Source organism: Schistocerca americana, chromosome 2 (genome assembly GCF_021461395.2).
Source record: "Schistocerca americana isolate TAMUIC-IGC-003095 chromosome 2, iqSchAmer2.1, whole genome shotgun sequence".
Lineage (NCBI taxonomy): Eukaryota > Metazoa > Arthropoda > Insecta > Orthoptera > Acrididae > Schistocerca > Schistocerca americana.
In genome coordinates, this window is record NC_060120.1 from 790462643 (window position 1) to 790476915 (window position 14273).

The 14273-nt window shown below is 44.3% G+C and overlaps 1 protein-coding gene across 3 annotated transcripts in view; it reads left to right on the plus strand.

Moving 5' to 3' along the window:
* The window catches only part of LOC124595250 (fatty-acid amide hydrolase 2-A), a 169476-nt gene continuing 155203 nt past the window's right edge, over positions 1-14273 (plus strand). For 2 of the 3 annotated variants that reach the window (XR_006978186.1, XM_047133914.1), the window contains exon 1: positions 462-716. Coding sequence is in view for 1 of the 3 variants with exons in the window: in XM_047133914.1 (XP_046989870.1) it covers positions 693-716 (24 nt within the window). In the remaining 2 variants the exon portion in view is untranslated. Of the gene's footprint in view, positions 111-461; positions 717-14273 lie in introns of those variants that run through there. The other variant, XM_047133915.1, reaches the window with a different exon arrangement.

Consider the following 14273-nt stretch of genomic DNA (forward strand, 5'->3'; position numbering starts at 1 on the left):
GCCACATCTTGCACCCTCCAACAGAGATTATGATGAAGTAGAATGTTGAGAGCACTTACGGAGTGCACAGTATCTGAAGGAAACAAGAGGAAGACGTAATATATGTTCCAGTAAATATCGTTTGATATGCTTATAGAGACTGGCTAAACAAAACTACAATGCTGTGTAGGGCATTATACAACGATTTGTATTTATGTTGTCACACCCACCTTATTTTCTGTGTTTAACAGGCTGCTGTGGCTATATACTTCTATAAAACAATTATATTAACAGTTTTGACAGTTAATTACTGTTACTATTTTATTACGAATTCTAAGTCGCTGCGCAAAAGAAATTTGTCCAGTTTTCCGCCTTTGTCTTACCAAACTAATCTGATCTTTTCTGTATTGATACAAACTACGATACAAAACGTCAAAACACAGCCAAAGATTACAATGTTGTCATGTACGAATTTGTAAGAGCGCTGCCGGCAACAATATTCTGAGAGTGACGTGCGGGTTATTGGAAGTAGAAAGTGGTCAGGAATGTGTGATTTATGTAATTTATGTTTGGGATGCATAAGTAGTTGTTTGTTGAACTAATGGAATTTTTGTGAATGGAAACAAATTAAACGTAAAAACTGTATTGTCTGTAGATAGGTAGGAAATAGATGTGAGAGGAAATTATTCGAAGACTAAGCTATCTCCTTGAACATGCCCCGCGGACAACGGACAGAGGTATCGTAATTTGTTTATGTGTATCAAACCGTTTTTTACGGCTGGCATTTAACTGTCTAGGAGTTCAGGTTTGATTAGAAATGTTCAATAACAGCACAAGATATTGCATTGATCATTCATGCTACAAGGATATCTCGCCATTCATTTTGGCACCTGCGAAACCTTCAGAGAGCGTATCATAGAGGGGGAAAAAGCAGCCAGTTTCCAAGAACAGAAATATATTTTTGGCAGTGGGAATTCGTCATAACATTTCCCTAGAATAAAATAGAGCGGACAAGTCATATAGCGCGTGTCGCGTAATTAATCACACGGTAGTTGCCTCATTTTATTTCTCACCTTGGATAAACATAGACAGCATTACAATCTGTGATACCATCATGCTTGTACATACTGTGCTTGTACATAAGCATTCATATGTACCAAAAGAACACTTTTCTGTCAAACACATTATCTGGTTAGCACTGATTATTATCAACAAGGTTTGATTTGGGCTTTTATCTGTTGCCAAAGTAGAGTATTATTTGATGTTCACATTTATATTTTAGTATTGGAGCTTGATGTGTTGCTGCACTTTTGCAATATTTGGTGATGGTTGCAGGGATAGCAGTCTACTAGAAATTTCCCAGTGTTAGAAGTTTACCAGTAGATTGCTTCCACGTTGTTCATTTACTCATTAAGTCCAAGGGGTAGTTAATTACTTTAATTGCGAATCTGAATTTTAGAGCCATATTGTAAATATTGTACCATATAATGATTATCTAGGAAGTATACAGTTTCCATCTGTGAGGCAACTTGCCTGTCAAAGAAGTAGTAATAGTGAGCTATCGGTTTTATGAGAGCTGTGTCCAAGTAAAAGTCTTCTGCAGTTTTGATTTATGAATAGATGACTTCTTGTCCACCTTGGACACCCCCTCTGTACTGACAATGTTGTTGATAATCCTGAATGTAGGAAGCCAACATATATATGAAAATATATCTACATGCTTTCAGTCACCATGTCTCAATCCAGATGTAGGCCTATACAGTTGAGGAGTTCACTGTACTGACATAACACTCCTGCTGTAACAGGGTATCTGAGGTAGGTATAGGTAAAGTTGAGTAAACTATTCAGAAAAACATCAGAATTCATCAGCAAACCTCTCCTGCCATCCTAAGAATGTCATACAGTGTGAACATGTTGAATAACAGTGCAAGAAACTTGTACGTCTTCCATTTTTAAGGCTCGTTGATGGAAAACGTTATATATTTGGAAAAAAGGAAGACCAGCCTTTAGTCCTAAAAAAGTAGGAGAGCTTATGTAGAGTTTGGGAGGTAGGGGACGAGGTGCTGGCAGAAGTGAAGCTGTGAGGATGGGGCGCGAGTCGTGCTTGAGTAGCTCAGATGGTGGAACACTTGCCCACGAAAGGCAAAGGTCCCGAGTTCTAGCCTCGGTCCGGCACACAGTTTTAATCTGGCAGGAAGTTTCATATCAGGGCACACTCCACTGCAAAGTGAAAATCTCATTCTGGAAACATGTCCGTGTGTTTGCAGTTCAACAAACAGCATTACCGAAAACCTGGACCACGTATCCTCTTGTAGATCTTCATTTCCCCAGTCAGAATCAGCATAACAGAGAAGAGCGTTTGAATTTCCTCTTTTTTAACACAGACCAACATAAAGTAATCCTTTAATATACCGAATAATTCATTTCAAACCTTTCAAGTAGAATTCTGTTGGTTTATTTTGATGTGTACTAAAATATTTAACTGATGCACTTGTGTTTGGTCTTGTGGTTGTCATTTCATACATTAAGCAACCTATTAATTCTCTGTATGGTCTAGTTTCAACCATTTCACCACAAGCACCCTCACTGAGTTTGACTTCCATTGATGTTTTAAAGGATTTACAGTCTTCCTTGTTGAATCTTTTCAATACGTTTTCAAGATAAATGCATTGCATTTTACCATTGGTCTTCTGTATATTTATTCCAAGGACTTCTTCTTAACATGTGTGATTTTGCTTTTACAATTCAATCGTCCATGAACAGTAGCAAAAAAAGTATTATAATCATCAATGTATCCAGCATGGAGATATCCATGGACTTCAGTTTATTGAAACATGAATTCCTTCATAAAATTATCGGATGTAGAATTCAAAGTCCTTGGTGCCTGCTTCAGACCACATAAAGCCTTACTGAATTTGCATACCTTAATCTTTACACCTTGAGGAACTTTCATACAATTTTTTTCACTCAGTTCTCCATGCAAGAATACATATTGTCCATCAGTTTGTTTCAAAAACAAATCATGCCCATTCACCACACTAAGAAAAGTCCTCAGTGTTGAGAGTTCAGCGACAGGAGCACCTGTCTCCTCATAATCGTATCATTTTACTTAAACACCACCTTCAATAGCTAAATGTACCTTGTGCCTTTCATTATTTCCAGATGCGTCTCATTTTACTTTGAATATGCACTTATTGTCAATGATTGTTTTACTTGTTGTAAGTGATGAATAAGTCTGAGTTCCGTTAGATGACAGAGAATTCGATTCTCCCTATATTGTTTTTGTCCTTTCTTCTTTGTCATGCCAACTATTCACAGCTTGTGCATTCAAGGCTAATCCTCCAAGTATCTAGGATCTAGATTTTCTTGTTATTGTATTGTTTTTCCGTAGAGGCTCTGCTTCCATAGTTTTCTTCTGAAGGCAAAGGCTTCGATTTATCTTCAACAGTTTGTTCAGTTTCCTCTGAGTTAATTTCATTCTGGTGATGCCCTTGCTCTTCTGTTATGTTCTGCGTTATATTGTCCATTTGAACAGTTGCCTTCAAGATCCTATCATCGCTGCTTTCACTTTCGAATAGAAACTCGTCTTCTCAGAAAATTACAACTCTTCCAAACACAATCTTGTGTTCTTTGGGGCATCATAATCTGTAACCATTGGGCTAATATCCAGTCGTGAACCATTTTAATGACCTGCAGTAAAATGTAGTTGTCAGTAGTTCCTTTGGAATGTGCAAGTATGCAACACATCCGAATATATGTATTTTCTTCAAATTTGGCTTTCTTCCAGACCATAGGATTGCTGAGATTTCTCTATCCAAAACTGAAGTATGACTACAATTAACAATAAAAAAATAGCTGCCAATACCACTTATGACCAAAACTTCTTCCCAAGTTTGCATCCAAGAATCATACAATGAACCTTTTCAATGATGTCTGATTTAGTAGTTTTACCAATCAATATTGCTGAGGTGTGTACCTTGTTATAAACTTGAAGTGTACTCCCATTTCATCAAAGAAATGTACTCACGGCCATTGGCACTTCCGATCTTCTGATTTTAATGTTGAAATGAGCAGTAGCGATTCCATAGTATACTGTGAAATAAACAAACACTTCAGTCTTCGATTGAAGAGTATAAGCTGCTATAAAGTGAGTATGATCATCAGTGAAAGTCACTGTACATTTCTTTCCATCTAAAGACACAGGCATTTATAGGACCAAGCACATCTCTACATTTCAATTCAAGTCGTTGTTTGGCTCAAACATGAGACTGTGTATGACATAATCATGTTTGTTTACCCTCTGTGTATGTAAAATATTTATTTACAAGTTCAGAAAAGTTTATTTTGTCCAATACTTTGGCTAGATAATGAAGCTTCTGCATATTTTCAAGGTTCAAATATCCTAAATGTTTATGCCACAAGTCTACATCACTGTTTGAAACACAGACACTTTTAGAATAGAACTCTTAATACATATGAATGAAAGGGTATGCACACCTGGATCTTTTGTGTGTGATAGAACTCTTAGTACATTTGAACGAGAGGATATACATGCCAGAATCTTTTCTGCATGAGCTACAGTGCTTCCATAGTTCAGTTTGAACATACAGAATTTTCAGAAGTAATGCAGTATCCAGTCATTTCTAGATTAAACACTGACAATATGTTACTTAATAAACCGTATACTACATGCACATCTTTTATTTATTTCTCTCCTCAAAAAATGCTTTCAGCATCAACTTCTCCAGCATTTCTGGTAAAGAAAAATGTATCTGTTTGGCAACCCTTATTCTTTTTGGATTTTCTAGTTCCCTCACATTCTCCAAAGGAACAGATTCATTAATTAAATATTCTGTTGCTCCCCCCTCCCCTCCCTCTGTGTCTAGAAACCAGTCGACCTTGCCATGTGGAAAGTTTCCAGTAGCAATTGAGAAAGAAAAATTATTTTAACTGCCATCTATTTCTTGCACATTTTTCACTAGTTTTGCAGAATTTATACTTTTATGCTTTGTGACAATTGGTTGGTTGGTTGTTTCGGGGAAGGTGACCAGACAGTGAGGTCATCGGTCTCATCGGATTAGGGAAGGACGGGGAAGGAAGTCGGCCGTGCCCTTTGAAAGGAACCATCCCGGCATTTGCCTGGAGCGATTTAGGGAAATCACGGAAAACCTAAATCAGGATGGCCGGACGCGGGATTGAACCATTGTCCTCCCGAATGCGAGTCCAGTGTCTAACCACTGCGCCACCTCGCTCGGTTTTGTGACAATTCCACTTTGTATTGTTCCCTAATATGACCCAGTTTCCCGCATCTGAAACAAATAATTTAGATCAAGCTTTGGTTGCATCATACATACCGTGAGACTTGGTTGTCACTCAATATTTCCTTTGATCTTGCTGTGAGCCAAGTGCTGTCAGTGAAGACAATTAATTTAATGACATTTTGTTGCTTTTAGAATTATTATGTTGTGCTTCTTCGTATAACAGTTATTCTGACAAAAAAATAATAATATGCCTATGCAAAACATCTAAAATGGCCTGCCATGAGCCGTACTTAAAAACACAATAAGGTAAGAAAATGTCTAATACTTAAAAGACTGGAACGCTGGTGCCCCCATCTGGTGTAGCTGGTGGTGTGACAAGCCCTGCCGTCCAGGAGAGCTGCCACACTTGAATCAATCTCGTTAGAAACCTGCACCGATTTATACGCGGCTGTGTGCCTCTGTTTTGCCATACGCGCCGCTTCACGTCACGTACTCATAACGTGCTAGGTTGGCCAGTGGGCCCCTTCTGCCTGTGATTTGCGACATGCAAAACCACTATGTATACACTTACAGCAATTTGATGGCCCTGTGACCTCTATTCTACTTCGCAACTGTTGGTATGCGTAAATCACTGCAATCCGGCCTGCACCTGGCTGTAACTTGTGCTCAGAATATTGCACAAAACTAACTTTCCCTATCCTAAACGATGGTGCCACTACACGTTTGTCGGTTTGCCCATTTGTTAAGAAAGAATAGAAGATCCAGCTGTACAAATCTATTGATTGCGTCGTATGTACTGAGACAAGGAAAAAAATATGAAGCCTAAACCCAGAAGATGTGATAATCAGTAATGCTAATATTATGACCATACCCCCCCCCCCCCCCCCCAGACTTCCCCAAACCAGATCTCCCACTACTACCTCTACTGTGGTTCCTGTGGTACCTTCTCTGGGAACCACTTCCTGTACCTTGCTGGAATGTGTTGTTCTTTGGTGCCTACTAATGACGCCAAAGAGTGGCTGAAGGAGCCATGGCCGCTGGTTCCCTGGGCTGTCTGCTCTTCATATGTCCATCCCCCTACATGGATAGCCCCTTGAACACATCTGGCCAGCAAAGGTTACAGAGGAAGAAAAGAAGAAGAAGATTTGGGACAAGGCTCCTCTGATGTCCCTGGAGGCGTCACACACCCCACGCAGTTGGAATCTGAGCCAGTGTTTGTGAATGTGGTTCCAGCCCCTCTGTTGACAGGCAGTGATCCTGTGGCATGGCCAGTCCTCCTAGCTCCTTAATGTCTAACCTGGCCAACAGTCACATGATCATTCAGTGGAACTGTAATGAGTACTTCTGTCAACTGTCGGAACTGCAGCACCTTATTTCCTCTTCTTCCACAGTTTGCATTGCTCTCCAGAAATGCACTTCACTTCTCCAACGCTCCATAGATATTGTGCATTCTGTCGGAACAGTGCTGGTCCTGAGAGGGCATCTGGAGGGGTCTTTACATTGGTACGTACAGATGGCATCCCCCTTTTGAACTTGTTTGAAGCAGTAATGATACAGGTGCAAATGACTTCAGAGTCACAATTTGCAATGTTTATGTGGCTCCAGACAGACCTTTTACTTCTGTTGAAGTGACCACATTAATCAAACAACCCCCCCCCCCCCCCGCCCCCACCCTCCCCCTTTTCTCCTGCTTGCAGACTTCAGTGTGCACACCACTTCAGGTGGTAGGAGCCTTCTAACCTTCTCCTATCTACTTCAGTGCTTCCAAAGGCTATTTCAGCTATCAATTGAGTGATGTCTCCCCCTAACCTTGTGGCTTTGCTACGTTGGTCAGTACATGATGACCTTAGTGACAGTGACCACTTTATGGTGATACTGTCATTTACTTGCCACCGCTGGACAAATTAGCTACCACACTGCATACTTGACAGAGCCAACTGGCCTTTGTATGACTATGCTGTTATATTCACTGCCTCTCTGTCAGATTTTATTAATGAGGTTGTGCAAGGCGCCTCGGATACAGTCATCCACACATCTGGAATTGCTATTCCTCTTTCTACAGGTTCCATCCCCGCCCCCACTCCCACCCCATCATTGACTAGTTCTGTGATGGACCAAAATCAACAGTAGCTGTGACATCCCTTACAGACCAACCTGAACACTTTTAAGCAACTTCTTGCTAAGACTCACTATCTAATCAAACACAGTGTAAGAAGCAATGGTAAGAGCACTATGTCTCCTCCCTGGGGACGTATGCCTCTTCATCTCATGTGTGGGCTAAGCTCCGTAGTATTATGGGCTTCCAATGATAAACAGCTGTTCCAGAGCCTGTCCTAAAGAGTGCTCTTTGTATGGACTCATCAATTCTTGCAGAACACCTTGCGACAGCATCAGCATCCTCTTCATATCCTGCTACCTTTCTACTGCAGAAACAAGAAGTTGAAGATATCCTCTTAGTCTTTACTCCCCGCCAAGCTGAGTCCTATAATGAATCCTTCACTGACTGGGACTACTTCAGGCTCTTGCCTCATCCCATGAGACAGCTCCAGGCCTTGATTCAGTTCATAATCAGATGATCCAACACCTCCTCAGGGTCTTCAACTGTTTTTGGCTCCAAGACTTTTTCCCCTTGCAAAGACAAGATAGCATAGTTGTTCCAGTCCTTAAGCCAGGCAAGAACGCAATGTCTCTGGACATTTACTGGGTGATTAGACCAACCAACATACTCTGTAAGCTACTTTAAAGTATGGTTGCCCAAAGGTTGTGCTGGATTCTCGAATGTCGGGGCCTTTTCCCCCTATCAGTGAGGTTACTGGGAGGGACAATCCACAACCAACCATCTGCTTACATTAGAAACGGGAATCTTTTTTGACCTGCAGAAGGTGTATGACACCGCTTGGCACCATTACATTTTACTCATCCTCCCATGACTGGGGCTTTTGTGGCCCTCTGCTGATTTTTTATTTGTAATTTGTTATCCCACTGCTTGTTGCAGGTTAGAGTTGGCAGTTTACTCAGCTCCCCACAGGTCCAAGAGAATGGCATCTGTAGGGCTCTGTGTTGAGTATCACTGTCCTCCTCATCACCATCAATTGGCTTGTGACCTGTGATGGGGCCATCGGGCACCCCTGCATTGTATGCCATCAAATTTTGCATTTGGTACAGCTCCAGCTCAGTCGCCTCTGCTGAATGCCATCTTCCAAGGTGTCAAATGGTGGGCCTCTGCATGGGCTCTTTCCCATGGTCTCTAGTTCTCTCATACAAAAATGCAGGTCTTGCATTTCTGCTGTCGTAATGTGGTCCATCCTTATCCAGAACCTTGCTTAGGTACACAGCACCTAGACGTTTCTTGGGGCCCCTTTTTGATAAAAGGCTGACTTGGCTGCCTCATAATTGCCACCTGAAGACAAGCTGAACGCAGAATCTTAAAGCTCTCTGCTTCCTTGCCAACACATCTTGGAATGCAGAGCATGCTACTGTTATCCATATTTATGGAGCATAGTTTCATTCCGACTGGACCATGGTTGCCAGGTTTATGGCTCAGCGGTTCACTCAGCTTTGAAACTGTTAGACCCAGTCCACCGTTGTGGCGTGCATCTGGCCACTTGTTGCTTTCAGATTAGTCCCGTAGACAGTCACGTCACCAAAGTGGGAATCCTCCCTCTGCAGATTTGACTGTACCAGCTCTTGGTCTTTGTGCAATCACTGTTCATCAATACTGTGACCATCCCACCTATCCCACTCCTTTTTACATATGAGGAGTGTTATCCTGCTGATTCCCGCCCTCTGGTGGTACTACAAATTGGAATGTGCCTCGCTTCCCTGTTTAAGATCTCCATCTTGCGTACTCTCCTTTGGAGGGTACCCAGGCCACAGATTAGCACTGATCTCTTCCAAAGTCCTAAAGTCTCAGTCATCCACAAGACCTTTCAGTGTCCATTATATCATTTTCTTCAAGAGTTGCAGAGTGCTACCATCTTTTACACTGATGGCTCTAAAACTGTGGGTCAGAAAGGATATGCTTTTACATCTTCAGCTGGTATGGAGCATTGCCGGGAACATGTAGTGTGTTTATGACAGAGCTGACAGCACATTTTATTAAATGTGCCTCCATTGACAATGTTTTTGTGTACTGACTCAGTGAGCAGTCTCCAGACTATTGACCGATGCTATTATTGCCACCCTGTGGTCTTTCCTATTGATGACCTCCTTGCTGACCTTCATCGCACTGCCTGTTCAGTTGTCTTTCTGTGGGTCCCAAGTCGTGTGGGTATCCTGGGCAATGAACTGGTCTACCATTTGGCTAAAGGAGCACTTACTTGGGTTCACATGAGGTCTCTGCTTGCTTGGAAATTGAATAACATCTGATGGGCTACTGCAAGTGTGGCACTCTTCATTCCACTGCTCCTTGAAGGAATCCACAGTCCTCTGTCATCTCCACAACAGTCATACCAAGTTTAACGTGTAGTTGTCTTTTGTGTAATGAGCCACCCCCTCACATCATGGTTGTGAAGCCTTACAGACAATAGCTCATATCTTGGTGGAATGCCTGCTCCTTTTGGACCTCCATGCTAAGTATGGACTTCCAGACTCATTGCCTCTGATGTTGGCGGATGATTCACGGGTGGTTGAACGGGTACTCAGTTCTCCTTGAAAGTGGTTTTTATTCTCAGTTATTAGGTTTTAATTTACCTCTGAAGCAGAGCACGACGGGACGGGACGGGACAGGACAGGACAGTACATCACGTCTCCCACTATATGCTAGGTCTGGGGGATCCCCGGCCCTATCTCCTCGACCAGGATACTCTCTCATCCCTCTTTTACTCTGTTGTAATCACTTTTAGAATTGGTTTGCATGCTTTCTGGTTCACCCAATTTTCTGTTCGGAGTGTTGCACTTTGTTGCGTAGTCGGCTGTCTTGCATATAATGGATCAGGAGTGGGACAGCTGTGGGTGGAATGTTTCTTGTTGCATGCAGAGCCCTGAGGCTGCCCACCTGCTGACTTCCCTGTTTACTTCATCTAGCTCTTATTATTGATGGTGCAAAAATGTCCATTACAGTTTGAACCTTTTCGCTTTTACTGTTATGTATCCCTCGATAAGATCAGAAAACATTCTCAGTGGACGTCACTACCTCTGATGCACCACTCTTGGATCGAGGGACTGATGACCTTGTTATTTGGTCCCTTACCCCTTCCCTCCCCCCCTCTACCCCCCTTGCCCTTCCACCAATGAACCAACCAATCAACTAATGTACTAGACTACCCTTTATGAAGCTCAGTTTCAATTGATCACTTGACAAGTTTTCCAGAACAGTACCAACAACTTTGTATTCTGGAGGCATTGTTTGTAACTAATTGCACACTATATCAGTTTCTTCAGTATTAGCACTCAATGCTTACAAATCATGTATTAACTTATCATACTTAAAATAATTACTTTCAAAAATATTGTCATTTGGTGCAAACTTTATAGTCAGAGTCTTTCTTGATATAAGTCCCAGAAACTAAGCCAGTGAAGTCCTCCCAGCCAGGGAAACCCAAGGAGCAGCGAGAAAAATCCAAAAAGAAAACCCCTAAGACCAATGAAATTGCGGTGGCATCCACACCGCCACTACCTACAAGCTCTGCGGCTGAGGATGGGGTGGAGATTTTGGCATCTGCTGAGGACCTAGATCTCGCCAGACTCTGACACAATGGATTTAGACTGCTCAGGCATAAATCGGTGGCAGCAGGTGACTCTGAGGCGTAAACTGGCTCATTGAATGTTCCATGCCTTCCTAGTCTCACGATGTCATCCACCAGTGGAATTGCGGCGGTTTTTTCCACCGCCTGGCCGAGCTATGACAACTGTTAAGCTTTACACCTGCTATCTGCATTGCCCTTCAGGAAACCTGGTTCCTAGCAATGCGGACCCCTGCCCTCCGCGGCTATAAGGGATATTACAGGAACTGTAGCGACTATAAACGAGTGTCAGGTCTCGGTCTGTAGTGAACATGTGACACTTTAAACCTCTCTTGAAGCTGTGACTGTCAGAGTAAGGACGACGCAGGAAATAACTGTGTGCAATGTATATCTTCCTCCAGATCGTGCAGTACCCCTGAATGTATTAGCTGCACTGATTGATCGACTCCCTAAACCTTTCCTACTTCTGGGAGATTTTAATGCCCATAACCCCTTGTGAGGTGGTACCAGGCTTACTGGCCAAGGCAGAGACTTTGAAACTTTATTGTCGCAATTCGACCTTTGCCTCTTAAATACTGGGGCCGCCACACATTTCAGTGTGGCTCATGGTAATTACTTGCCCATTGATTTATCATTTTGCAGCCCAGGACTTCTCCCCTCTATCCACTGGAGAGCACATGACGACTTGTGTGGTAGTGACCACTTCCCCATCTTCCTGTCACTGCCCCAGTGTCAGGCACATGGACGCCTGCTCAGATGGGCTTTGAACAAGGTGGACTGAGGAACTTTCACCTCTGCTTCCACCGCTGAATCTCCCCCACATGGTAACATCGTTGTGATGGTTGAGCAGGTGACTAGGACAATTGTTTCTGTGGCAGAAAATGCGACCCCTTGCTCTGTATGGTGCCTGAGGCGGAAGGCAGTCCCTTGGTGGTCGCTGGAAGTCACTGAAGCAATTAAGGAACTTGGCGAGCTCTACAGTGGCACCCTTCCCTGGAGCACCTCATAGCCTTTAAACGGCTCCGTGCCCGTGTTCGCTACCTTATCAAACTATGGAAGTAGGAGTATTGGGAGAAATACATCTTCACCATTGGGTGCCACACGTTGCCTTCCGAAGTCTGGGAAAAGATCAAAGGTCTTTTCAGGCACCAGGCCTCAACAGCTGTCCCCGATGTTACCATAAATGGCGAGTTATGTACCGACGCAAATGTGATTGCTGAGCACTTTGCTCGAGCCTCTGTGTTGGAGAATGACGCCCCCCCCGCCCCCCCCCCCCCCCCCCCCCAGCCTTTTGCACACTCAAATGGCGGCTGGAAGGGAACGTCCTCTCATTCACTACATGCTGCAGTGAATTCTATAGCGCCCCATTTACAGAGTGGGAGCCCCTCAGTGCCCTTGCACATTGCTCTGACACAGCTCCTGGTCCTGATCTCATCCACAGCCAGATGATTAAACATCTATCATCTGACTACAAGTGACATCTTCTTGTCATCTTCAACTGGCTCTGGTGTGATGGCGTCTTTCCATCGCAATGGCTGGAGAGCACCATTATTCTGGTGCTCAGACCCACTAAAAACCTGCTTGATGTGGATAGCTATTATCCCACCAGTCTCACCAACGTTCTTTGTAAGCTGCTGGAACGTATGGTATGTCGGCGGTTGGGTTGGGTCCTGGAGTCACGTGGCTTGTTGGCTCCATGTCAGGGCTGCTTCTGCCATGGTCGCTCTACCACTGATAATCTTGTGTCCATCGAGTCTGCCATCCGAACAGCCTTTTCCAGATGGCAACACCTGATTGCCGTCTTTTTTGACTTACGTAAAGCATACTACACGACTTGGTGACATCATATCCTTGCCACATTGTATGAGTGGGGTCTCTGGGGAAGACTCCCGATTTTTATCCAAAAGTACCTGTTGCTCCATACTTTCCGTGTCCAAGTTGGTGACTCCTTTAGCTCCATCCACATCCAGGAGAATGGAGTCCCGCAGGGCTCTGTATTGACTGTCTCTCTATTTTTAGTGGCCATTAACGGTCTAGCAGCAGCTGCCGGGGCCCTCCGTTTCACCTTCTCTGTATGCAGACGACTTCTGCATTTCGTACTGCTGCTCCAGTACTGTAGTCACTGAGCAGCGCCTCCAGGGAGGTATCCACAAGGCGCAGTCATGGGCTCTAGCCCATGGCTTCCAGTTTTCAGCCGCAAAGTCCTGGGTCATGCCCTTCTGTTGGCGTTGTACCGTTCATCCAGAACCCGCACTTTACCTTAATGATGATCCACTCACTGTAGTGGAGACATATCAGTTCCTAGGACTGGTTTTCAAAGCTCGATTGACTTGGCTCCCTTGTCTTCGTCAGCTTAAGCAGAAGTTCTGGCAGCACCTCAATGCCGTCCGTGGACTGAGCAACACCAATTGGGGTGCAGATCGTTGTACGCTGCTGCAGCTCTACAGAGCCCTTGTCCAATCCCGAATTGACTATGGGAGTGTGGTTTATGGTTTGGCAGTGCCTTCAGCATTGCATTTACTCGACCTTGTGCACCACTGTGGGGTTCGATTAGCGACAGGAGCTTTTAGAACGAGTCCAGTGACCAGCGTACTGGTGGAGGCTGTGTCCCTCCACTGCAGATGAGACGTGCGAAACTGCTCACCAGTTACGCAGCACACATTCGTAGTTCCTCTGAGCATCCGAATTACCGCCTCCTTTTCCCACCCACGCCAGTTCATCTCCCACATTGGCGGCCCAGATCGGGGCTAACAATTGCAGTTCGCATGAGGTCCCTTCTCTCCAAACTGGAGTTGTCCCCTTTACCACCTCTACTTGCAGGCCATTCATTTACGCATCCATGGTGTACACCTTGGCTGCAGCTCCGTCTGGACCTTTTGCATGGCCCTGAGGAATCCGTTAACCCCTCCGCTCTCTGCTGTCACTTCCTCTCGATTCTTGACGTGTTCCGGGGCTCTGAAGCAGTTTACACCGATGGCTCAGTGGCTGATGGTCACGTAGGCTTCGCATATGTTCATTGAGGACATACTGAACAGCACTCCTTGCCAGATGGCTGCAGTGTTTTCACTGCAGAGCTGGCGGCCATATCTCATGCTCTTGAGTACATCCGCTCACGCATTGGCGAGTCATTTCTCCTGTGTACTGATTCATTGAGCAGCCTACAAGCTATCAACCAGTGCTACCCTCGCCACCCTCTGGTAGTGTCCATTCAGGAGTCCATCTATGCCCTGGAACAGTCCCACCGTTCCGTGGTGTCTGTGTGGACCCCAGGACAGGTCAAAATCCTCGGCAACAAAATTGCCAATGGGCTGGCCACACAGGCGACGCGGAAACCGCTTCTGGAGGTCGG